Source organism: Corythoichthys intestinalis, chromosome 4, assembly GCF_030265065.1.
Source record: "Corythoichthys intestinalis isolate RoL2023-P3 chromosome 4, ASM3026506v1, whole genome shotgun sequence".
NCBI classification, from domain to species: Eukaryota; Metazoa; Chordata; class Actinopteri; order Syngnathiformes; family Syngnathidae; genus Corythoichthys; species Corythoichthys intestinalis.
In genome coordinates, this window is record NC_080398.1 from 7,820,618 (window position 1) to 7,845,808 (window position 25,191).

A 25,191-nucleotide genomic window follows, 5' to 3' on the forward strand; every position below is an offset into this window, starting at 1 on the left:
TATTTTGAATAATAAATACTGCATAATTACTTCCCTTCTTTTTATCACTGGGTTGAAACAAAAGCAGTTGCGTGACGTTTGTAAACGGGGGTTTCAACGGTAAAACGGACAAATTGAAAATAGTCCGGGGGGCTTAATGCGCCATGAATCTGCTATGGCAGCATATGGACATATTGTTCTATATAACACAACAATTATTTTGGCTTAAAATACAGCAACTTATTTTAAAGAGAGGTGCAAGAGCCGAAATTGCTTTTTCATTCTTGTCTGTGTTTTCCGCCATCAGAAGCCCAAAATGAGTGAGATGAACGAGAAGTAAATACCCTAAAATGAATAAATACAGGCATAACCCATAATGAAACCCATGTCTGCCATTTACAATGATAGACATCTGTGCCTTTGACGGTATTAGACGTCCAATTCGATTGGACTGGGAGGAGTGACTAGTTTTTTTTTGTTTTTGTTTTTTTTAAATAAAAGGTAAAATAAATACGTTATATCTGTGGTTCTTAACCTTGCTAAAGGTACCAAACTCTACTCATTTCACATGTGGATTGAGCGAACCCTTCGGAATTAGATAATAATGCACTTATTTTCAAATTCAAAACCGATATATCTAAGCTAATAATTTAGCAAATTTCCGTTCAAAATTCTTCTCATTTTGAAAGCATGTTTTATAAACAGGTCAAAATTTGACACCATGCTGCCCATTGGTGTGTTGTATTCCCTCTTGCCAAGTGCGAGTCAAACTTCCACTGAGCAAACCAGTTCCTCCTCCCATCAGATCGAGGACTAGCAGTTAAAAGAAATGGATTAAGCCTGAAAATTGGGAGCAAAGCAGTCCAAAAAAGCCACTTTGACTAGATTTAATTAGCGTACAAAAATAGGGCTATGTGTATCTTAACCTTCGCCAAACCCCTGGGGTTCAATCAAACCCAGGTTAAGAACTACTGCTCTATATTGAAAATGTTTGTTAGTTTTTTTTTTTTTTTTAACCATTTTTACTTAGCGCACCAGGGCCTTGTTTACATTTGTTCCGCCACTGGTTGGACGTCTATGGTTTTCAATGGCAGGAAATGAGTTAAGTGACCAAAAATAGTCACTTGCTCCATAACGGGTTGGAGTTCTTAAAAAGAAAGAAAAGAATCTGCTATCAGCTGCTCGCAGAAGCCGCGCAGATAGACGCGAAAAGAGGGCGGGGCTGACCACTAGGATGACCCTCCCCCTCCGCCCCCCAACAAACTTCCAGGAAGCAGCGACAGGCAGCCACAGGCTGCACTTCCCGATGGGCGCGACTCTCCCGTCGCCGTCGCCGTCGTCCTGCACTCGCGACCCGGGGCCGCGGGAGGGGACAACCTGCTGTTACTGTAAGTTGCTCCCGTTTCCCCCTCCCCATCATCAGCTGGCTGTCTCTTGAGGTCACGTGGCCCGGGGGAGCCTTCAAACGCGGAGAGCATTCAGACGGTAGATATCAAATATATCAAAAACTAGATGCGCAAAGCGCCCTGTCACCCCATCGGGATGGCTGTGATCACTTGCGGCCATCTTGCGTCAGTACTGTTCGAGAAACAACATTGTAGAAATTATCCCGTTTTCAAACGGCTCGGTTCTTCATAAACGTCAGGAATTAAGCATGCTTTAATTTTTTTTTTTCAAGCATTCAGTCTGAATCATAGCCACGTCAATACATTTTGTTACAAACCAAACCGTCGAGATTTCCCCGAGTTAAAACTATTTTAGTGGATAAAAGTAACTCGCCCAAGGTGAGTTGTTGTAGAGCTCGTCTCTGCTTTAAGATGGCTGCCGGTTACTGAAGCCGCCGAGTCCAACTTTTTTAATCTAGTCCCATATATATGATATCTTTCTCTCGGACGACAAGTTGTCAAGCACAAGTTTGCCGACCGCCATAAAACAACACTAAACAAGTTGTCAGTAAATAAACGCTTGGTCGAAGAAACCAGCGAGTTTCCATAGCAGACTCTTCCCGCCACTTTTTTTCTGGTGCAGTCGTCAAAGCTCAAGCTGTTTTATTTGACGTCCGCGTAGGAGACAAGACGCTTTAGAAATGTTTGCGTTCAAATTTCTGCGGAAAAACATTATTGTGCTGCTTTTGGTCCAACATACCTCTTTATGTACTTCATATTCTCACTGTTTTGACTGTATTTTGTGTTTTCTGATTGTAATCGAAAGCATCACTATGCATTAAAAAATACTGGCAGACAAGTTGTTACCGTGTTGCTTTATTGCCGCTGTTTTGTTTGACTGGTCTTTGTGTTTCCGGGTTGTACTTGAAAGCATCACATTCGCCTTAGCAATAACTACGCTCAAAATGTTGCGAAACATGTTGTAATTGTCCTGCTTTTGGTCCACACGCACACCTTTATGTACTTTATTTTCACTGTTTTGACTGTCTTTTGTGTTTTTGCATTGTAATTGAAAGCATCTGATAGTGTTATTCGCCTGCCAGCTTTGAACGCAACTCGGTCTCATGTTTCCTTGAGCGAGCATGCGGGGAGGAAATATGAGGACAAAAGCTTGTTTGTACATTGTTTGTCCTTACAAATTAAAAGTTCATGCTGTAAAGACAAACTGGAGTTCCTTTGTGTCTCCTAGCTACAAAATACAGACAACCACGAATTGTGTTTCGAAAGAGCTCCTACTGCTTGCCGGATGCTAAGGCTAATTGGCATTGCTGGTATTTTTTTTTTCCGTTAAATTGCTAGGGAACCACTTTGACAAAGGTGAAGGCAAATTGTTCGTGCTTACAAATTAAAATTCATGCTGTAAAGACAAACCAGAGTTCCTTTGTGCCTCCTAGCTACAAAACAAAAGACAAGTACGAGTTCTGTTTTGAAAAGAGCTCCTACTGCTTGCCGAATGCTAAGGCTAAACAACTGCTAGCCAGATGCTAAGGCTAAATGGCATCGCTGATATTGTTTCCGTTATATTGCTAGTGACCCACTTTGACAAAGGTGAAGGCAAATTGTTTAATGATACCCGTAAAAATACATTTCAAAAACTTGAAGCGGCATCTTTGCTGCCACAATTTTATGAAAATGGATTGGACATCTTTTGCGGTCAGTGGCAATGAAACAATCATTTAATTCCAGACCATCCCGGTTCTAATGGATATGATGTCCATCACTGTCATGTCACTGAATGAGTTTGTCTTTTGTCATATTTTAATTGATATTTTATTACAAACGTTTATATTTTTCATTACCGAGCTATTCATGACTACAGTGGTATGAAAAAGTATCTGAACCTTTTGGAATTTCTCACATTTCTGCATAAAATCATCAAATGTGATCTGATCTTTTTTCAAAATCAGACAGATGAAAAAACAGTGTTTGCGCTAACTAAATCCACCCAGGTTTTCATATTTTGATGAGGATAGTATGCAAACAATGACAGAAGGGGGAAAATAAGTAAGTGAACCATCACATTTAATATTTTGTGGCCCCCACTTTGTCAGCAATAACTTCAACCAGACGCTTCCTGTAGCTGCAGATAAGTCTGGCACATTGATCAGGACTAATCTTGGCCCCTTCTTCTCTACAAAATTGCTGTAGTTCAGTCAGATGTCTGTCATGAATCTAGCTGTCTTTAGGTGATGCCACAGCATCTCAATGGGATTCAAGTCTGGACTTTGACTTGGCCACTCCAGAACATGTATTTTGTTCTTCTGAAGTTGATTTACTTCTGTGTTTAGGATCATTGTCTTGTAGCAGGATCCACCCTCTTTTTAGCTTCAACTGTCTGACAAACGGCCTCAGCTTTTCCTGCAAAACTTATGAATTCATTCTTCCATTAATGATTACAAGTTGTCCAGGCCCTGAGGCAGCAAAACAGCCCCAAATCCTGATGCTCCCTCCACCATGCTTGACGGTGGGGATGAGATGTTGATGTTGGTGAGCTGTTCCATTTTTTCTCCACACATGACGTTGTGTGTTACTCCCAAACAATTCAACTTTGGTTTCATCAGTCCATACCTGTTAAGTTGTAGAAATTGCAAATAGGGAGATTTCTGTTTGCCAACCCCGATGACGCGCGCGCGCGCGACAATCGCTAAGACAAAATGCAACCATTTTTTTTCAAGTTCATTTTGGTCACAACACTTGTGTAAAAATGAACTACACTGTCAAAGAACCTCTTTTTGGTGGCATCAGAGATAGTCTTCAACTTGCTCCATGTATTGATTGGCATCATGTGATACTGCTATGTTGCCTGTGTCATGCCAGTTCTCCTTGTTCCTGTAATCAACATCTAGGATATCCTCAGCTTTCCTGATCACGTCCATTTGCACAAATTTGGACATCAGCTTCCTCAGCAGCCTCTTCATCTCATCAACCATCACTCCAATTAGGGTTTCGTCAGACTAAATCAGCAAGATTAAAAACATTAATTACATCATTTAGAAAATTAATCATATTTCTTTTTAAAAGTATCTTTGTCATGGCAGTTTTTTAATTGAATTGTAACCTAGAATTGAAACTTTATATTTTTTGTTTCAGCACAGTAATAATGATATAATGTAATGAAGTGTATAGTATACACTTTAGCTTTAGCATAATAGCGAATCTAAATGATTAAACTTCAAGTAAGTAACGATATGCTTTCTCACTTAAATTCATATATTGTGGGGGTAGGACCGCAGTGGTTTAATATTCCATGATGTTTGATCCACGAAAACACAGAGTAAAACAGCGACTTCTTCCTCATCGTTCTCCCATCATTAGCTCTGATGCTATTAGCATTAGGCTAGTTAGCTATCGCTGGCAGGTAAGACTTCCGGCAATTACGTTGACGAACGTCGTTTTTCCCGAATACTGGAGGCCGACCAGGGTCAGCTCCATCTCTTCCTTCCAAAATAAAGACTTGAACCAGTCTAAAAGCCGGTTTATTAGTGCCAGCATCTTGGGAAGTCGGTGGTGCTTCGCCTCTTCCCTCCCTGTCAGATGATTGGTTGGGCTTTTCCAGCTCTGAAGGGGAGTGAGGGCGGGGAAGTCGGAGAGGGCCAGGCTATTCGTTGTTGGTCACTTTCCGAATCGGGCCGAATGGTATCGTTACAAAACGGTGACAAACAAAAACGTAAAAAAAAAAAAAGAAATTGACATTTTTGGAAAATCGGGAGATTTGGCTTTCTAATCGTGAGGCGTGAGCATTGGGGTCAAAATCGGGAGTCTCCCGACCAAATCGTGAAACTTAACAGGTCTGTCAGTCCACAAAATATTTTGCCAAAACTTCTGTGGAGGGTCCAAGTGACTTTTTGCAAACAGTAAACGAGCAGCAATGTTTTTTTTTAGACAGCAGTGGCTTCCTCTGTGGCGTCCTCCCATGAACACAATTCTTGTACATAGTTTTAGATATAGTTGATGTGTGCACAGAGATATTGGACTGTGCCAGTGATTTCTCTAAGTCTTTAGCAGACAATCTAGGGTTCTTTTTTTACCTCTCTGAGTATTCTACGCTGAACTCATCTTTGGTGGATGGCCACTCCTTGGGAGATAAGCAACAGTGCCAAACTCTCTCCATTTGTAGACAGACTTTTAGAGATAATTGTGTATGCTTTCCCAGCTTTATACAAATCAACAATTTCCCAATTTGGTTTTAGTTAAAGCAGACACTGCTTTTACATCTGTGTGATTTTGACAAAGATCAGATCACATTTGATGGTGATTTTATGCAGAAATGTGAGGAATTTCAAAAGGTTCCGAACTTCAGATCCTTCTTCATACCCCTGTATATTTCTAATTTTTAAATGTATATATTTTGAAATGAATAAAATGTGAATAATAACAAAATGTATACCAATAAAATATAAAGAAGCTGATAATAGCCCCTAATAATACGCTAATGGGTTCTTTTGAATTTAATAGCTATTTTAATCCCATTTTTAAAAAGCAAGTCAGAGGAGCAGTAAGTTAACAGCATACTTAAAAATAATTTATATAAAGATATATATTTTTAACATTCAGCCTGAATCGTAGCCACGTTAATATGGTCTCTTATAAACCAACCTGTTTAAAAATCTTCACCGATTTAATTAGTGGAAAGAATCATTACAATCCAGCCCGTCACTGCCTTAAGATGGCCGCCGGTTGCTAACGACTTTTCGCTCTTCAGTTTGTGTGACGTCTTTGGGAGAAATGGCGGCAATTTCAAGTTCACTTTCCGTGGTAAAAAAAAATAGTTGCGGCGGCCATTTTGTGACTGTCAAGTCGGTCAAATATCCTTTTCATTTTCCGTAGAACGCAGCATGCTGCCTCGCCACACGCGAGCAGGCGCCTACGACCTGCCGGGCTCCGAGTCCGGCGCCGTCCCGCTCGTCGGCTACCGGATCCTCACCGGCGACGGCGGCCCGTCCGACCCCGCCGATATTTGCGCAACTCCACAGGTGAGCCTCAGCCTAGGTGTTGCGTTCACCCAAATCTGTTAAAAAAAGTGACACGCCACCTTGCGCTTGCATCCCAGGTGGAGTCTTCGCCCATGAAGAAGACCACGTGGTACTGTCCGTTGGATGCGGTAAGGACCTGGCTCGCAACTCTAAAAGACTGTTGTCATTTTTTTTTTTTTTTTTTTGTTCCTAACGCTAAAAGCTTACTTCGTAGCATATTGACTGGGCTAGACACACGATCCCTTTTGAGACAGGCAGTAAGTTCATTGTGGGTCACTTCCTTGTTCATTTTAGGGTACTTACAGGTCACTTCTTGTTGATTTTGGCAATTTCAGGTCACTTCCTATTGCTTTTGGGTCACTTTCTAATGATTCTGAGGTCACATTTCTTGTGGTTTTTCGAGCATTTCTGGTCACTCTCTGTTTATTGGTCACTTCCTGTTGATTTAGGAGCATTTCCAGGTGACTTCCTATTGGTTTTGGGTCACTTCCTGGCAATTTCGAGTCACTTTCTGATGGTTTTGAGTAGGGCTGTCAAACGATTCAATTTTTTAATTGCGTTAATTACAGCTTTAAAATGAATGAATTGTAATTAATCGCAATTCAAACCATCTATAAAATATGCCATATTTTTCCGTAAATAATTGTTGGAATGGAAAGATAAGACACAAGACGGATATATACATTCAACATACGGTACATAAGTACAGTATTTGTTTATTATAACAATAAATCAACAAGATGGCATTAACATTATTAACATTCTGTTCAAGCGATCCATGGATAGAAAGACTTGTACTTCTTAAAAGATAATTGTTAGTACAAGTTATAGAAATTTTATATCAAAACCCCTCATAATGTTTTCGTTTTGATCAAATTTGTCCAAACTCCAAAAAACACAAGTAACAAGTGGGCATTGCGCTGTACTGTCATTTTAATCTGTTTGAGCGGGGCATGTGCGTTAATTGCGTCAAATATTTTAACGTGAATAATTTTTTTAAAAAATGACCACCCGTTAACGCGATAATTTTGACAGCCCTAGTTTTGAGGCGTTCTGGGTCAACTTCCGACACATTTTGTATCATTCCTGTTGATTTTAAGGCATTTCCAGGCCATTTTTTGTTCATTGATCATTTCCTGATCATTTCGGGTCACTTCATGTATATTCTGCGCCATTTTCAGGTCACTTTCCATACGTTTTGATATCTTTTTTGTTGTTGTTGATTTTAGAACATTTCTGGGTCACTCTATTTATTGATCACTTCTTGTTGATTTGGGGTCACTTTCTCATGATTCCAGGGTCACATCCTGAACATTTGGGATCATTTCTTATGATTTTTAGAGCATTTCTGGGTCACCTCCTGTTGATTTTGGGGCATTTCCAGCACGTTTCCTGTTGATTTCGGGTCACTCCTTGTATATTTGGGGGCATTTTCAGGTCACTTTCCATACATTCAGATCATTTTTTGTTGATTTTAGAGCATTTCTGGGTCACTGTGTTTATTGTGGATTGACGTCCTGTTGATTTTGGGCCATTTCCAAGTCACTTCCTGTTGAATTTGGGTGACTTTCTAATAATTCTGGGCTCACATCCTGTACATTTGGGATCATTTCTTCTGATTTTTAGAGCATTTCTGGGTCACTCCCTGTTTATTGGTCACCCACTGTTTATTTTGGGTCACTTCCTGGCAAATTCAGGTCACTTTCTGATGGTGGTGAGGAATTCTGGGTTCACTTCCGACACATCTTGAATCATTCCTATTGATGTTAGGGCATTTCCAAGCCACTTTCAATTCATTTTGGGGCATTTCTTCCCTCTTAATTTTGGGTTAGTTTCAGATGACATTTTTTTGTTAATTCATTTATTAATTTCAAGGTGTTTAGGGGTCACTTCCTGTTGATTTTGGGGCATCGTTAGGTCACTCTGTTTATTTTTGGTCATTTTCTAATCATTCTGGGGTCATATCCTGTACATTTTGGATCATTTCTTGTGATTTTAGAACAAATCCTGGTCACTCCCTGTTTATTGATCACTACCTGTTGATTTTAGGGCATTTCCAGGCAATTACGGGTCACGTTCTGATGGTTAGAGGAATTCTGGGTTCACTTGCTACACATTTTGTATCATTCCTGTTGATTTTAAGGCATTTCCAGACTAGGGCTGCAGCTATTGATTATTTGAGTAGTCAATTAATCGATGAACTAGTTAGTCCAAATAATCAAGTAATCGGATAAGGAACATAAAGATTAAAATACCTAAGCTGAGCCTCAAACGGTATAAAAAAATTAATAAATGAGGCTCTAAGTACAACAAAAGAACAATTTGCTAGCTTGCGTAGCAAAACTCTGCTCGCTTAAATGCTACAAAATTCTAATTTTTTAACAATGCACCTAATAAATTCATCAAGTTCAAACACTTATTCGCACACAACAGCTAAATATACCTATAAACTAAATTACGAATGCATAAAAAACATTAGCGCAAACAAAAACTTAGCTTATCTTGGTCTTAACAGGGAGCAGCTGGATTCAGCCATGTGAAATGAGTTATGTCATATTTGCTTTTGCCACTAGAAGGCAGTGTATCCATCCAAATCAAGAAAACTAAATGCAAACACTTTCAAAACAAACCATGACAACGCCACGTTAATTAAACGAATACCCTAAGCAACAAAATTTAATTCGAATCCATTTTCTAATCGAATTACTTATTATATTTTTTACCCAAGGAAAAAAAACTAACAAACTTCTGGCAATTGCCCCATAATTACCAGGAGGTGACCCAAACTGTACAGTGAATGCCACAGAATCATCTGAAAGTGTCCCGAAATTAACAGGAAGTGATGTGGAAATGCCCCAAAATCGACAGGAAGTGACCAATAAACAGAGTGACCCAGAAATGCTCTAAAATCAACAAGAAATTGAGATTTCAATGGAGATTTTTTTGCAGGTCTAAGTGGAAAATCAATGGGAGTGAATGGAAACTTTTTTTTTGGGAGATGAACGTGACATTGAAAATGTATGGGATGTTTTTTGGTGGAATTGTACATTTTTTTCCCCCCAAAACAGACTGACAACCCTTGTGCACCTAGACTGTGATTGTTTTATCTTTGAATTTGACAAAAAACTAAAGTAGCATTTTGGACATTTGAGGTGCTTTTGCCGTAGGAAATGAATGCCCCCCCAAAAACGGAGTTCAAAATAGTGGTTTTTTTGCACTTGCCTGTGTAGTCCACAGCGGCGGCGGAAGAGGAAGAGCAGGAAGAGGACGGCATCATCTACACGGTGGCACTCAAACAACCTCCCACGGTAAGATGGGCACCTCAGATAACGGGAAGGGATTTCACCGGTTGCCGTTCGTCGCCGACAGTATTGCGTGAAGGCGGGCACGGAGGAGAAGTTGGCGCTGCATCTTCTGAGCGCCTTCGCTCTGGGTGACCCGTCCTACGTAGCCGTCTTCCTGGCGACCTATCGCTCCTTCACCACCACCCAGAAAGTGTTGGACGTCCTGACCGATAGGTAGGAAGAAGGTCTGTCCTGTCCGAGCTCGTGCTACTCACGCCGTCTCCTTTTTTTTTTTCGAGCAGGTTGGAGCGGCCGCCCGGAGAGGACGAGGGCCGGCAACAGCGGGAATCCTTCAACAGGTCGCTATGACATTTCACATGGCTGAATCCAGCTGCTCTCTGTTAAGACCAACATAAGTTTTAGCTTGAGCTAATATGCTTTTTTATGCATTCGTAATTTGTAGGTATGTTAAGCCGTTTTTTTTGGGGGGGGGGGGTTTGGACCATTTTCCAAGAGCATTGTAAGAAGAAAAAATAGCATTTTATAGCATTTAAGTTAGCGGACTTTTGTTATGTAAGTTAGCCAATTTTTTTTTTTTTTTTTTGTACTTAGATCCTTCCCATGGGCTCACCACCTGTGGGAGGGGCCAAAGGGGTCGGGTGCGTAGGGAGTTGGGCGGCAGCCAAAGGCGGGGGCCTTGGCGGTCCGACCCCCAGCTGCTGAAGCTAACTCTTGGGACATGGAATGTCACCTCTCTGGCAGGGAAGGAGCCTGAGCTGGTGTGTGAGGCAGAGAAGTTCCGACTAGATATAGTCGGACTCTCCTCCACACACAGCTTGGGTTCTGGTACCAATCCTCTCGAGAGGGGTTGGACTCTCTTCCACTCTGGAGTTGCCCATGGTGAGAGGCGCCGGGCAGGTGTGGGCATACTTATTGCCCCCCGGCTTGGCGCCTGTACGTTGGGGTTTACCCCGGTAGACGAGAGGGTAGCCTCCCTCCGCCTTCGGGTGGGGGGACGGGTTCTAACTGTTGTTTGCGCTTATGCACCGAACAGCAGCTCAGAATACCCACCCTTTTTGGAGTCCTTGGAGGGTGTGCTAGAGAGCGCCCCCTCTGGGGACTCCCTCGTTCTACTGGGGGACTTCAACGCTCACGTGGGCAATGACAGTGAGACCTGGAGGGGCGTGATTGGGAGGAACGGCCCCCCCGATCAGAACCCGAGTGGTGTTATGTTATTGGACTTCTGTGCTCGTCACGGTTTGTCTATAACGAACACCATGTTCAAACATAGGGGTGTCCATATGTGCACTTGGCACCAGGACACCCTAGGCCGCAGTTCGATGATCGACTTCGTAATCATGTCATCGGACTTGCGGCCACATGTTTTGGACACTCGGGTGAAGAGAGGGGCGGAGCTGTCAACCGATCACCACCTGGTGGTGTGTTGGCTCCGATGGCGGGGGAAGATGCTGGCCAGACCTGGCAGGCCCAAACGTATTGTGAGGGTCTGCTGGGAACGTCTGGCAGAATCCCCTGTCAGAAAGAGTTTCAACACCCACCTCCGGCAGAACTTCTCCCTTGTCCCGGGGGAGGTGGGGGACATTGAGTCCGAGTGGGCCATGTTCCGCACCTCCATTGTTGAGGCGGCCGATCAGAGCTGTGGCCGTAAGGTGGTTGGTGCCTGTCGAGGCGGCAATCCCCGAACCCGCTGGTGGACACCAGCGGTAAGGGATGCCGTCAAGCTGAAGAAGGAGGCCTATCGGGCCTTTTTGGCCTGTGGGACTCCGGAGGCAGCTGACAGGTACCGGCTGGCCAAGCGGACTGCGGCCTCGGCAGTCGCCGAGGCAAAAACTCGGACATGGGAGGAGTTCGGTGAGGCCATGGAAAACGACTTCCGGATGGCTTCGAGGAAATTCTGGTCCACCATCCGGCGTCTGAGGAGAGGAAAGCAGTGCACTATTAACACTGTGTATAGTGAAGATGGTGTACTGCTGACCTCGACTCGGGACGTCGTGAGTCGGTGGAGAGAATACTTCGAAGCCCTCCTCAATTCCACCGACACGCCTTCCTGTGAGGAAGCAGAGTCTGGGGACTCTGAGGTGGGCTCTTCGATCTCTGGGGTTGAAGTCACTGAGGCGGTTGGTAAGCTCCTCGGTGGCAAGGCCCCGGGGGTGGATGAGATCCGCCCGGAGTTCCTAAAGGCTCTGGATGTTGTAGGGCTGTCATGGCTGACACGCCTCTACAACATCGCGTGGACATCGGGGACAGTGCCTCTGGATTGGCAGACTGGGGTGGTGGTCCCCCTTTTTAAAAAGGGGGACCGGAGGGTGTGTTCCAATTATAGAGGAATCACACTCCTCAGCCTCCCCGGTAAAGTCTATTCAGGGGTGCTGGAGAGGAGGGTCCGTCGGGAAGTCGAATCTCGGATTCAGGAGGAGCAGTGTGGTTTTCGTCCCGGCCGTGGAACAGTGGACCAGCTCTACACCCTCAGCAGGGTCCTCGAGGGTGCATGGGAGTTCGCCCAACCAGTCTACATGTGTTTTGTGGATTTGGAGAAGGCGTTCGACCGTGTGCCTAGGGGAATCCTGTGGAGGGTGCTCCGGGAGTACGGGGTACAGAGCCCCTTGGTAAGGGCTGTTCGGTCCCTGTACGACCAGTGTCAGAGTCTGGTCCGCATTGCCGGCAGTAAGTCGAATTCGTTCCCAGTGAGGGTTGGACTCCGCCAAGGCTGCCCTTTGTCACCGATTTTGTTCATAACTTTTATGGACAGAATTTCTAGGCGCAGCCGAAGCGTTGAGGGGGTCCGGTTTGGTGACCTCAGCATTGAATCTCTGCTTTTTGCAGATGATTTAGTGCTGTTGGCTTCATCAAGCCGTGACCTCCAACTCTCACTGGAGCGGTTCGCAGCTGAGTGTGAAGCGGTTGGGATGAAGATCAGCACCTCCAAATCCGAGACCATGGTCCTCAGTCGGAAAAGGGTGGAGTGCCCTCTCCGGGTCGGGGATGAGATCCTGCCCCAAGTGGAGGAGTTCAAGTATCTTGGGGTCTTGTTCACGAGTGACGGTAGGAGGGAGCGGGAGATCGACAGGCGAATCGGTGCGGCGTCTGCAGTAATGCGGACGCTGCACCGGTCCGTAGTGGTGAAGAAGGAGCTGAGCCGAAAGGCAAAGCTCTCGATTTACCAGTCGATCTACGTTCCTACCCTCACCTATGGTCACGAGCTTTGGGTCGTGACCGAAAGAACAAGATCCCGGATACAAGCGGCCGAAATGAGTTTCCTCCGCAGGGTGTCCGGGCTCTCCCTTAGAGATAGGGTGAGAAGCTCGGTCATCCGGGAGGGACTCGGCGTCGAGCCGCTACTCCTCCGCGTAGAGAGGAGCCAGCTGAGGTGGCTCGGGCATCTGGTTCGGATGCCTCCCGGACGCCTCCCTGGAGAGGTGTTCCGGGCATGTCCCACCGGCGGGAGGCCCCGGGGACGACCCAGGACACGCTGGAGAGACTATGTCTCTCGGCTGGCCTGGGAACGCCTTGGGATCCCGCCGGAGGAGCTGGTTGAAGTGGCTGGGGAGAGGGAAGTCTGGGCTTCCCTGTTAAAGCTGCTGCCCCCGCGACCCGACCCCGGAACAAGCGGAAGATAATGGATGGATGGATGGATGTACTTAGATCATTAATTTTTTTATACCGTTTGAGGCTCAGCTCGGGCATTTAAATTTTTTTATGTTTCTTATCCGACTACTCGATTATTCGAAATAACTAGTACATCGATTAATCGATGACTAAAATAATCAATAGCTGCAGCCCTAGAATTAAAACAAAGTGAAATTGGAGGAGCCCTCTGAGAAAGTGGACCTCTGCCTATGAAGCTAAATTCAATGGGGACCTTTGACCTCATGACCTGTAAATTGAATCCCCTCTTCCATTTCATATAACAAACATATCGAAGTTTGATCATAATCAGGTTGTTCGTTCGCTAGTTCTGTGGAGCAAAAACAAATTCAATTTGACCCTGTGACCTCTGAACTTCAAGTTCAAGTTCAGCTTTATTGTCATATATGTAGAACATACAGCACAGATGAAATTACTTTCCCCTCTCCCCACGTGCAAACACGCAGTATCAAACACAGATCATAAAAAAATTAAGAAATAATAGACAATAATAGAAAAAATAAAATAGCACTGGACTGTACAAACAAAAATAAATATAATATAAAAATGTATTATGGCGCAAAAGATATGTACAAAAGTGACTGACCTATTCCGTCTTATATTACAAACATATCTCGCGGGGTTTGCGTTTCTTCGTTTTTGAGTAATATTCAACATATCCTGCAAGTTTGATAGTAATCCCATTCTTCGTTTTGAGTTCTCTCTAATCCAAACTTGCCGTATTCTGTCGTGACCTTTGACCCCGAATCTGGCGCTCGGATGTTTTGGCAGGGCTGCGCGCTCTGTGTTTAGCGCGTGGCTATCGGAGTACCCCGAGGACTTCGTGGCCCTGAAGGAGCCGTCGCGCCTCCTGCGACTGGCGCCGCTTCTCCCTCCGGAGCCGCCGTCCGCCGCCCGGCTTCGCGCCGCCGTCCTGCGCCTGGCCGAGGAGCTCAGCGAGAAAGAGCTGCTGCCGGACGGCCGTACAGGTTCTCGACAAACCCGCCTTTCCGCCGTCCCCTTCGGGAAATGTTTGCTTGAAATTCTGACTCCCCGTTCTGTGCGGTACCGGCCGACACTGCACCAGTACTTTTAAAAAAACAATGTCATACTGAACTACAAAAATGCAATTTCTGGAGAAATGCCGATGGTACGTAGCTTGCCAGTGATTTCTAAAACTGTGTTGAGACCGGCGATGATGTTTGGTCTTCTGCATAATGACTGCAGATTCTCTTGAATGGAAAAGCATTGCAATCATAGTCAAGGCTTAATTGATTCATTTTTTTATTTCGAGCAGTAATAACAAAAACGGCAAGAATAGGTAAAACATAACAATAGCAGTAGTGTTGATTACAACAAAAATTAATAACAAATATACATACATACGTAGCTCAAAAAGGAGTGGGAAGAAGCCAAGCTTTTTTTGGGTCCAACCCCCAATTCACTCCCCAAAAATTCAATGTGACTCAGTCAATGTGACTAATTTTCTCCCGATTAGTCAGCCGACTATTTTTACGATTAGTCAACTAATCTAATAATTTAAAAAAAATCTTTTTTTTTTTTACTAATTTAGCAATGAAATTTTTGTTGACGCTTATCAATTCACAAAAAATATATTGGAACACTTAGATTATTTATTAAAGTACAAATAAGCACGTAAATAGCAATAATAAATCACAAATAAACAATGAGTTCAAATGCTGATAGAATTAACTAGTGTAGCATCCCGATTGGAAAGATGGTCTCTTAAACTGATGGTTTACAACTTTTATTCCATCCTTGATGTAAACAGACCGTAAGAGCTACGGTGCACACAAATAAAACAACACAATTAGAAATTAACAAAAACTTTTCACCTTTTTCCTTTGAAACCTTATTTATATATCAATGAATTGCCTATATGAATTGCCTTTACCTTAAATTATTACCTTATCATTGACAATCTCTCCCTTGAGTGCAATCACTGTATATACTGTATATATTTATGACCCTTTAACCTTATATAATTTTCTATACCATAAAATAAACCATAACGTGAAATAAACCTTTCAATTAGCATTAAGAACAATACTAATAGCACTTATAGGCCCATTGTCAATGAAACATCATTATTTAGTATGGCGACAGCACCCTCTAGTGTACAAAAAATGAAAAAAATATAAAAAATTACAAACTGGGTGACGGCGCTTGGTGTTTATTCACGGCCGACGTGCAGCCAAGCTTGGCATTTAAGAGACAGGACAGAAGAGCGTACCCTCCTTTGTTTCTTTGAAATAAGTCAATGTTTTGGACACTCTGGTGCACTTTTTTTGGCTTTGTGCTGCTTTCCCCGCTTGCATAAAGAGCATCCAACATTCTGAACTTTCCGCACATTTATTTTTTTAACCCTTCATTAACCGTCGACGGGATGTTGTGCTCATCGACGGATTTACGTCATCGATGACGTCGACTAGTCGGGACAGCTCTAGAATTAATTCATTGTGTACCACTGAGGTCGGTTTGGAGCGGTAGGCCGGCCTTCAAATCGTGAAATCTTTTGTCTTTCGGCAGACGCCGAGCTCTCCGGCGCCCCGGCGGCGGACGCGTGCGGGTTCGAAGCCGGCGCCATCCTGGGCTTCCCGTCGGCCGTGATCGCGGAGCAGCTGACTCGCATCGAGACGGTGGGTCGGCCGTTTCGGACCGCGCGGCGCGGAGCGATGACGGCGCTTCCCCTCCGCTCTCCCGTCAGGATCTGTTCGTGCGCCTGGTTCCGTACCACTGCCTGGGCTCGCAGTGGTCCCAGCGCGACAAGAAAGGTCGCGAGGGCGCCTGCGGCTCCGTTCGGGCCACCGTCCGCCAGTTCAACCGTCTGGCTAACGCCGTGCTGGCGTCGTGCTTGAAAAGCGGTCGGCGCACGGTGCGCCTGCTGGAGAAGTGGATCAAAGTGGCGCAGGTGAGTTAACTCGCGTCGCTTCCTGACTAGCGTCTAACTCGCATCGGTACCGATACGGCATTAAAATGACTCGATCGTATCGGAGGAGTACACAGAAATAATGTGCCGATGCTGCACGAAATGTACTCTTCCAGAACTAAATTGCCACTCGTGGTTGCCTTATTTAAGATGGCCGCCACCTGCGCATGCCGCTGTAAAATAAATAAATTCATTTTTAACATAAGGTGATCGAAAATTGAAAAAAGAAGTGACCTGGAATGCCCTGAAACAACAGAAAGTGATTAAAAATGAACACCAGGTGAACAGGAAATAGCTTCAAATCAACTGGAAGTGACCCGTAAATGCCCCAAAATGAATACAAAGTGACCCTAAATCTACAGGTGATGCATAAATGCTCAAACAATGAACAGGAAATAACCCAAACTCAACAAGAAGTGATCCGGTAATGGCCCAAATGAACAAGAAGTGACTGGGAATACCCAAAAACAAAAAGAAGTGACCCGAAATGATGTGTAAATGCCCCATAATGAATACAAAGTGACCTGGAATGCCCCAAAACAACAGAAAATGATTCAAAATTAATACCAGGTGACCAGGGAATGGCCTCAAATCAACAGGAAGTGACGCATAAATATCCCAAAATGAATACAGAGTGACCATAAATCTACAGGTGATGCATGAATGCTCAAAAATAGAGACACTGCGAGAACCAAAAGTGTTATTTGCCATGTGGTTCCCTCCCTATTGTTTTTGTCACCTTTCCGGGTCACTTGAAATTAATTTGTCGACTAATGTGAAGGAATCTGACCTTTTAGCCACATTGCTGGAATCAAGCCAGCCGAACCGCCGGACCTGGGCTGGCGAGACTCCGACAACCCGGCCAACAGGCCAAACTCCGCGCGTTCTCATTAGTCTTAAACCCTTGTACTGACTGCATTTTGAAAGCTGGAAAAAGGCTTTGAAGCACATGTTGACAATTTATTCAGGTCGACAGCGATCATACAGCACAGAGGGACCCAGTCGAGGATTCAGGATCACCATATCACACGTCAACAAAAGGTTCCCGAGAAAAACGGCAACGATTAGTTAAACATTCAGTCCTTTGAAGGCACTCACGTGGCAGGCTGTGGGCAGAAAGAAGGGCGTGTTTGAGCGTTGTTTAGGATTATTGTCTGTTTGTGGATCAGACAACAGGATTCGTGAGTTACTGTTATCAGGGCAACGAGGGTTGTGGATTTTGCCACCTCAGCGCAATGTGAGTGCTGATATTCACTTCTCGGTCGCGGGTTCCTCCTTATCGGATGTTCCTTGTCAAGACAAGATGTCCCGCCATCTGTTCTGGACTGTCCGGAACAACTGATTGCGGGAGTTGGTGGTGCAGACCTGGGCTTGTAGATGTCTTGCGTTGTCAGCGTCAATCTTTTCTCAGTCAGTTGCATGATACACACGTTGGGCTTCCGTGATAAGAAGGTGTCGCGTATCTCTTATGCCTTATATTCTGCTTGTTTTCCTTAAACTATGGTATTAGTGTTATTTATTTTATATTGGGTGTATTAGAGTAATATATACAGTCAAACAGTAAATACGAGAAACGATACTATTCCCTGATTAATTATATTAAGTGTGTTAGAATAATGCAAACAGTTAGTACCTTTTCACGTAGACACCGTCTATCTCCTTCATTGATGTTTTCCGAGTTAGAGGCCAACTTTTTCTCGCTCGTTTTATTTTCTCAAGGCATGTCGCGAGCTGAAGAACTTCTCGTCGCTGTACGCCATCGTGTCGGCGCTGCAGAGCAACCCCATTCACCGACTAAGGAAGACCTGGCAGGACACCGACAGGTGAGGCTTTTTTCCAGCCGGCGGTCGGTCGGTCGGCCTGCCTGCAGATAAATGGACTTTGGCTGCGGTCAAACTGCAAATGGGGTTCCTTCACGAATCTGATTTTCAGGGCTGACCGTTCACACTATTTTTAGCAAGTGTCCAAATCAGATCTGGGCCTGTTCGGACTGAGCCACACGAATGACACACCTGACAAGTTGCCGTGAAAACATCGGCGTCATCCGGCACACAGACTGATACCATCTGTTTTTGACATGAAACGACCTGCTGTATGTGGTTTCAAATATTTTCGTTAGTCATCTTTAAAGAAAACTATGCTGTACAAAACGCGACAACAACAAAAAAGACATAGAATATTCACAGTTTACAGACATCAGACTACCATCCAGGCTATAAATCAGATTTTGGCCGCCAGTCCGAACAAGGTCCTTGAGACCTGTGGCGCAAAGAAATATGACGTTCCTTTGTTTTCGCGCTTCGGATTGTCAGGGAGGCCACTCGGAAGTACGAGGAGCTGCGTGACATCTTTTCAGAGCGGGACAACTACTCTCACAGTCGAGAGTTGCTGAAGGAGGTGGCGTCGTCACGATTGCTATCGCTAATGTACCCGCTGTGGCTTGAGCGCTGATTTTTAAAAAAAAAATCTTCCAGGAGGGCACCTCCAAATACGCCAACCCGGACCACCGGCACAAACACGGCACCGGGGTGAGTCCGACATTCACGCAAAGTTGCATTTTCTCATCTCATCTCATTGTTTTTGTTTTTTTTTTATGGCGGGCAGAGCGCGGCGCGCGGCACAGTTCCATACCTTGGCCTTTTCCTGACCGACCTGACCATGCTGGACGCGGCCGTCAAGGACCGACTGGAGGTGAGCTAGAGAGAAAGACCGTCCGACGCAGCTACGGCTTTGTCACGCTCGCGCGGTCTCTCCGCAGAACGGCTACGTCAACTTTGACAAGCGGCGGCGGGTGAGCGGCGACGACGGCGGCGAGAACGAGCGGACGACGGCCAACGCTTTTCCTTTCCCCGCAGGAGTTCGAGGTCCTGGCGCAAATCCGCCTGCTGCAGTCGTCGTGCAAAAACAGCGTCTCGGTCCCGGACCGGGCCTTCCTGCGCTGGTACCGCAGCGTACCCACGCTAACCCAGGAGCAAAGGTCAAAGCCGAGCCGATTTTTCACTTTTTTGCTAAAAAAACAAAAAGTGGCTCGTTGAGTCTGAAGTTGAGACTTTCATTCTCTAAAATATTATGAAAAATCAAGTGTTTTGTCTGCATTTTAAATGATGTATTTTGCTAATAATTACATAAAGGTTATTATATAACTTTCTATGGAAATTACATTATTGAAAAGAGATATTAATGTTACGTAAAACATAGGGATTTTTTCTTGGGAGGTATTAACATTTTTTTAATTTACAAAAAAAGGCTGAAACTGAAAATTAAAAAAAAAAAAAAAGAAAATACTGGTAATACTTCTCATTTTTCAATTCTTTTTACAATAAAAATAGACTTGATTTTAATCCATATTTGTTTTACCGTATATATAAAATGTATTGTAAAATATAAATTATTTTGGAATGCATTGAATAGAAATATTATCATTATTATGCAAGATATAAAAAGGTAAAAAAAAATGTTGAAAAAGGCTAATTTCTGATTTTTTTAAATGAAAAAAAAAAAAGAAATTAATGAAATCTGGGGAAAAAAAATCGACTTTGAAAATTCGTTTAAAAAAAGGTTAATAATGTTTGTACCTTTTATTTTTCAATTCTTTTTATAATTAAAATAGTAAATATCCTTTTTTAATTCATAAAATGTTTATATGTTTATAATTACTGTGTATAAATATACATATATATATATATATAACATGTAAAATTGTACTTTCAAATTTATTGTACAGAAATATTAATGTCATAATTATTATGCAAGAAATAAAAAGTAAAAGGTTAAATGAAAAAAGCTAATTTCAGATTTTTTAAAATAAAAATTATGAAAATGAAAAGTGAAAAAATAATCAACCATGAAAATTCCCATTTAAAAAAGGGAAAGTACTACTTGCACCATTCATTTTTCAATTCTTTTAAATAAATGAATTTAAGGTTCAAGGTTAGATTAAAATTTTAAATTTAATCCAAACAAGATTTAAATGTTAAATATCCTTGTATTTAATTTATAAAATGTTTATAATTACTCTATATATGAATAATAATGTTATGCGTGAAATAAAAGTTAAAGGAAAAAAAATGTTGAAAAAGGCTAATTTCAGATTTTAAAAAAATTTTTAAATACAAAAAAAAGTTATTAAAATTTTTTTAAAAACTAAGAGGAATGGAATGCTCAGCTATCACTGCCATTGACATTTTTGGTGAAAAAGTTTCTACTAACTTGTGTGCATTTGTTTTAGTGACGCGCTGTCAAATGAAATCGAAGCGCCCGGCGAAGCGGCAGCGACAGCGCCGGTCGTGGTGGTCACGGAGTGTCCCGAGTAAGCCCGGGTGGGCGGGCGGGCCGGCGGGCGCTTTCGGACGCCGGCCGAGAATTTGACGCCGCTTATTTTGTGTTGTGTCCAAGCGTTCCCGACCCCGACGCGACCGTCGACTTATCCTCGCCCGTCAACAGCTTGATCTCCAAACTCACTAAGGTGATGCCAGAAAGCCTACACCATTTGACTGCTCCAAAAAGTTCTCTGTCAGTTTATGGTCAAATTCTGGAAAAATTTGAACAAAAATATAAAATCTCCAAACATTTTCAATGTCACATTCAACTCCCACCAAAATGTTTCAATTCACACCTATCCCAAAACCATAAGAAAGTAACCTGAACCCAACAGGAAGTGACCAATGAACAGGAAATGACCTAAAGTAAACAAGAAATGAACCAGAATGTATAGTAAGTGAACCAGGAATGCCCCAAAATCAACAGGAAGTGACCCAACATCAACAGGAAGTGACCTGTGAATCATCAGAAAGTCACCAAAAATCAACAAAAAGTAACCAATGAACAGGAAATGACCCAGAAATGTCCTAAAGTTGACAGGAAATGATCTAAAATGTATAGTAGCTCAACCAAGCGTGCACAAAAGCAACAGGAAGTGACCTAGGAATGTCCATAAATCATCAGAGAGTCACTCAAAACCAACAGGAAGTGAAGTGAAACCAATAGGAAGTGACCAATGAACAGGAAGTGACCCAGAAATGCCCTAAAGTCAACAGGAAATGATCCAAAATGTATCGTAAGTGAACCAGGAATGCCCCTAAAGTAACAGGAAGTGACCTGAACCCAACAGGAAGTGACCAATGAACAGGAAATGACCCAGAAATGCCTTAAAGTAAACAAGAAATGTATAGTAAGTGAACCAGGAGTGCAACAGGAAGTGACCCGACATCAGATGGAAGTGACCTGATAACATCCCAAAATCATCAAAAAGTCACCAAAAATCATCAGGAAGTGACTCAAAATCAACAGGAAGTGGCCCATACATGTCCTAAAACTGACATGAAATGATCCTTATTGTACGGTAAATCAACCAAAAGTGCTCCAAAATCAACAGAAAGTGACCTGGGAATGTTGCAAATTCATCAAAAAGTCAACAAAAATCAACAGGAAGTGGCCCAGAAATGCCCTAAGTCAACAGGAAATGTATAGTAAGTCTACCAATAAGGCCCCAAAAGCAACAGAACATGACCTGGGAATGCCCCAAAATCATGAGAAAGTAACCAAAAATCAAAAAGAAGTGACCTGCGAATGCCCCAAAATCAACAGGAAGTAACCAATGAACAGGAAGTGAACCAGAAATTTCCTAAAGTGGACAGGAAATGATCCGAAATGTATGATAAACCACCCAAGAGTGCCCCCAAAATCAACTGGAAGTGGCCTGGGATTGTCCAAAAATCAGAATGTCACTCAAAACCAACAGGAAGTGACCCAAAAATGCCCTAAAGTCAACAAGAAATGATCCAAAATGTATCGTAAGTGAACCAGGAATGCCCCTAAAGCAACAGAAAGTGACCTGGGAATGACCCATAATCATCAGAAAGTCACCAAAAATCAACAGGAAGTAACCAATGAACAGGAAGTGACCCAAAAATATCCTACAGTTGACAAGAAATGATCTGAAATGTATCGTAAATCAACCAAGAGTGCCCAAAAAATAAACAGGAAGTAAGCTGGGAACGTCCCAGAATCATCAAACATCAACAGGAAGTGACCTGTGAATGTCCAAAAACAACAGGAAGTAACCAATGAACAGGAAGTGACCTGGGAATGTCCCATAATCATCAGAAAGTCACCAATAATCAACAGGAAGTAACCAATGAACAGGAAGTGACCCAAAAATATCCTACAGTTGACAAGAAATGATCTGAAATGTATAGTAAATCAAGCAAGAGTGCCCCAAAAAATAAACAGGAAGTAGCTGGGAATGTCCCAGAATCATCACTCATTAACAGGAAGTGAACTGTGAATGTCCAAAAAAACAACAGGAAGTAACCAATAAACAGGAAGTGACCCAAAAGTGTCCTAAAGTTGACAGGAAATGATCGGAAATGTATAGTAAGTCAACCAAGAATGCCCTAAATTAACAGGAAGTGACCTATAAATGTCCAAAAATCATCAATAGGTCACTCAAAACCAACAGGAAGTGACCCAGAAATGCCTTAGTCAACAAGAACTGATCCAAAATGTACAGTAAGTGAACCAGGAATGCCCCAGAAACAACAGGAAGTGACCAAACATCAGCAGGATGTGACCTGGGAAGTAAATTCAAATGTTTATTAACAATTGGTTTCAATTGCTCTTTAAGTCTCCTTAAACAGAGGGTTCACTTACTTATTTTTCCCCACTTCTGTCATTGTTTGCATACTATCCTCACCAAAATATGAAAACCTATCAATGTTTGGGTGGTTTTAGTTCAAGCAAACACCTTTTTTTTTCATCTGTGTGATTTTGATAAAGATCACATCACATTTGATGCAGAAATGTGAGGAATCCCAAAAGGTACAGATACTTTTTCCTACCACTGTAAACCACGTTGTCGTTGCGTCCTGTCCAGCACATGCGATCTCCGTCGGTGTCGTGCTTAGACGTGGACACGTCGTCGCCGCCCGCGGCGCCGGCGTCCCCCGGAACGGCGGCCAAGTGCCACCGCCGCTCCGTCTCTTGCGGCAACAACACCGCGGGTTCCGCCGCTGCCGGTTCGGGGCCCGACATGCGCATCGTCAGGATCCGCATGGATCTGCATGATGGAAACCTGTACCGCAGCATCCTGGTGGCTCCTGTTTTAACCTTCTAGATTTGAAAAATTTGAACTTTTTTTTTCATTGTGCATTTTATTTTTATTTTGAGGTGACGAGCAACGACAAGACGCCGGTCGCCATCCGCTCGGCGCTGGAAAAGCACAACCAGGACCCGTCGCAGGCGTCCTCGTACGAGCTGCTGCAACTTCTGCCCCAGGGAAAAGGTGAGCGCAAGCCCCGCCCGCTCGCAGTCACCTTTGACCTCTGGCCACCTCTGACGGCTCTCAGAGTTGCTGATCCCGTCCACGGGCAACGTCTTCTACGCCATGACGCCGTCCAGCGTGGACTTCCTGCTGAGGAGGAAAGCCCCGTCGGAAAGCCCCGCCCCTCCTGCCACGTATCCGCGAATCAAGGCCAAGGGGAGGAGACTGGCCAGAACGCTCTTTTGACACGCCTCATCGTCCAAAGATATGTGATTATTTTTGGTCGTGGGAAAAACATTTTTTTAGCTAACCATTTTATTTATATTAGGATTTTATTATCAACTCAGTGGCTGCCATTGACAAGAATAGACGTCCAATTCATTGAAACTGAGACATCTTTCAGCGACGGTAGTAGACGTCTACGGAGCCCCCCGGGTGCCAGGATAGAAAAAATAAGAAATCATAGCTAATCTGTACCCACAGTTTAGTAATCTGTGGGTACAGTCTAGTAATCTGTACCCACAGTTTACTAAAACTGTACCCACAGTTTAGCAATCTGTACCCACAGATTACTGAACTGTACCTACTGTTTACTAAACTGTACCCACAGTTTAGCAATGACCCGGAAACAGTAGTCACCAATGTTTGGCGGGGACTCCGAGTCCACGCCGAGGGACCGACCGAGCAAGCATCTGCACCATTTGCCCTCGGCAAACAAAAGGGTTTTAAAAGGTAACTATTGCACGTTTTCTTTGGTAGCCGTCTATCAGGTGTCATCAATCAATATGGTATGTTGTGTTCGCACATTTTCTGTGCTCCTGTCGTGTCCGTGCGTGCTTAATGGCGTACCGCACGCATGCTATTTTTAGACCGTGACGTCGCATCACAACATGCCATAATGATTGATGACACCTGAAAGACGGCTACCAAAGAAAACGTGCAATAGTTACCTTTTAAAGCCCCTTTGTTCGCCGAGGGCAAATGGTGCAGATGCTTGCTCGGTCGGTCCCTCGTCGTGGACTCGGGAGACCCGCCAAACATTGGTGACTACTGTTTCCGGGTCATTGCTAAACTGTGGGTAAAGTTTAGTAAACTGTGGGTACAGTACCCATCGATTACTAAACTGTACCCACAGATTACTGAACTGTACCCACAGATTAGCTATGATTTTTTATTTTTTCTATCCTGGCACACGGGGGCCTCCATACAATTTAAACAATATTGGACGTCTAGCGCCGTCGGTCATTATTGTATTTATTCCCTTAAAAACAGAAATACACTTGTTGTCGCCCCAATCGCACACTAAAGTGGACTTTTCAAGAATGGATTTCATCGTATTCGTCATTGCTCGCCAATGACAAAAATAGACATCCAATTCATACGACTGATTGCTAATGTTTCACTTTTTTTTTTTTTTTAAACTCAGATAGTCCTCCCCCTTTTTTTGATTTTTAAAAAAGGATATTTACTGTTTATTTGACTTAAAGTGGAAGTTCAAAATTTTGGACAATAGGCTTAATCTTTGAGTTAGCGGGGGTTTAATTAGTCGGTGGAGTTGATTTCAACAAATTCCGTGCAGTTAAGTTATTTTAGTTTCAGGGTCCCAGAGTGGCTAAGCTAGTGCAAGTCAATGGTCCTGTCTTAGCATGCCAAT

The 25,191-nt window shown here is 43.5% G+C and overlaps 1 protein-coding gene across 3 annotated transcripts; it reads left to right on the forward strand.

Annotated features, from left to right (window-relative positions):
- The first annotated feature begins 1,238 nt into the window (after positions 1–1,238).
- Positions 1,239–24,008, forward strand: rgl2 (ral guanine nucleotide dissociation stimulator-like 2). Of its 3 annotated transcripts, XM_057835261.1 has the most exons (20): positions 1,239–1,367; positions 6,252–6,397; positions 6,475–6,525; positions 9,628–9,705; positions 9,767–9,915; positions 9,984–10,040; positions 14,119–14,315; positions 15,877–15,986; positions 16,055–16,258; positions 17,996–18,099; positions 18,589–18,673; positions 18,751–18,804; positions 18,881–18,967; positions 19,035–19,067; positions 19,132–19,253; positions 20,505–20,585; positions 20,672–20,741; positions 23,151–23,366; positions 23,444–23,558; positions 23,623–24,008. In XM_057835261.1, exons 2-20 carry the CDS (start codon positions 6,260–6,262, stop codon positions 23,781–23,783), a joined length of 2,112 nt encoding a protein of 703 aa, XP_057691244.1. In that variant the 5' UTR covers positions 1,239–1,367; positions 6,252–6,259; the 3' UTR covers positions 23,784–24,008. The 3 variants fall into 3 exon arrangements, with proteins under 3 accessions (XP_057691244.1, XP_057691245.1, XP_057691243.1); XM_057835260.1 differs by lacking the exon at positions 1,239–1,367 and having other exon boundaries at positions 6,165–6,397; XM_057835262.1 differs by lacking the exons at positions 1,239–1,367; positions 19,035–19,067 and having other exon boundaries at positions 6,162–6,397.
- The last annotated feature ends 1,183 nt before the right edge of the window (positions 24,009–25,191 follow it).

Coding starts and splice junctions, on each gene's coding strand:
- rgl2 (XM_057835261.1), top strand. CDS start 6,260: ATGCTGCCTCGCCACACGCGAGCAGGCGCCTACGACCTGCCGGGCTCC. Junction 9,706..9,766: donor CACTCAAACAACCTCCCACG/GTAAGATGGGCA, acceptor CGTCGCCGACAG/TATTGCGTGAAGGCGGGCAC. Junction 15,987..16,054: donor AGCTGACTCGCATCGAGACG/GTGGGTCGGCCG, acceptor CTCTCCCGTCAG/GATCTGTTCGTGCGCCTGGT.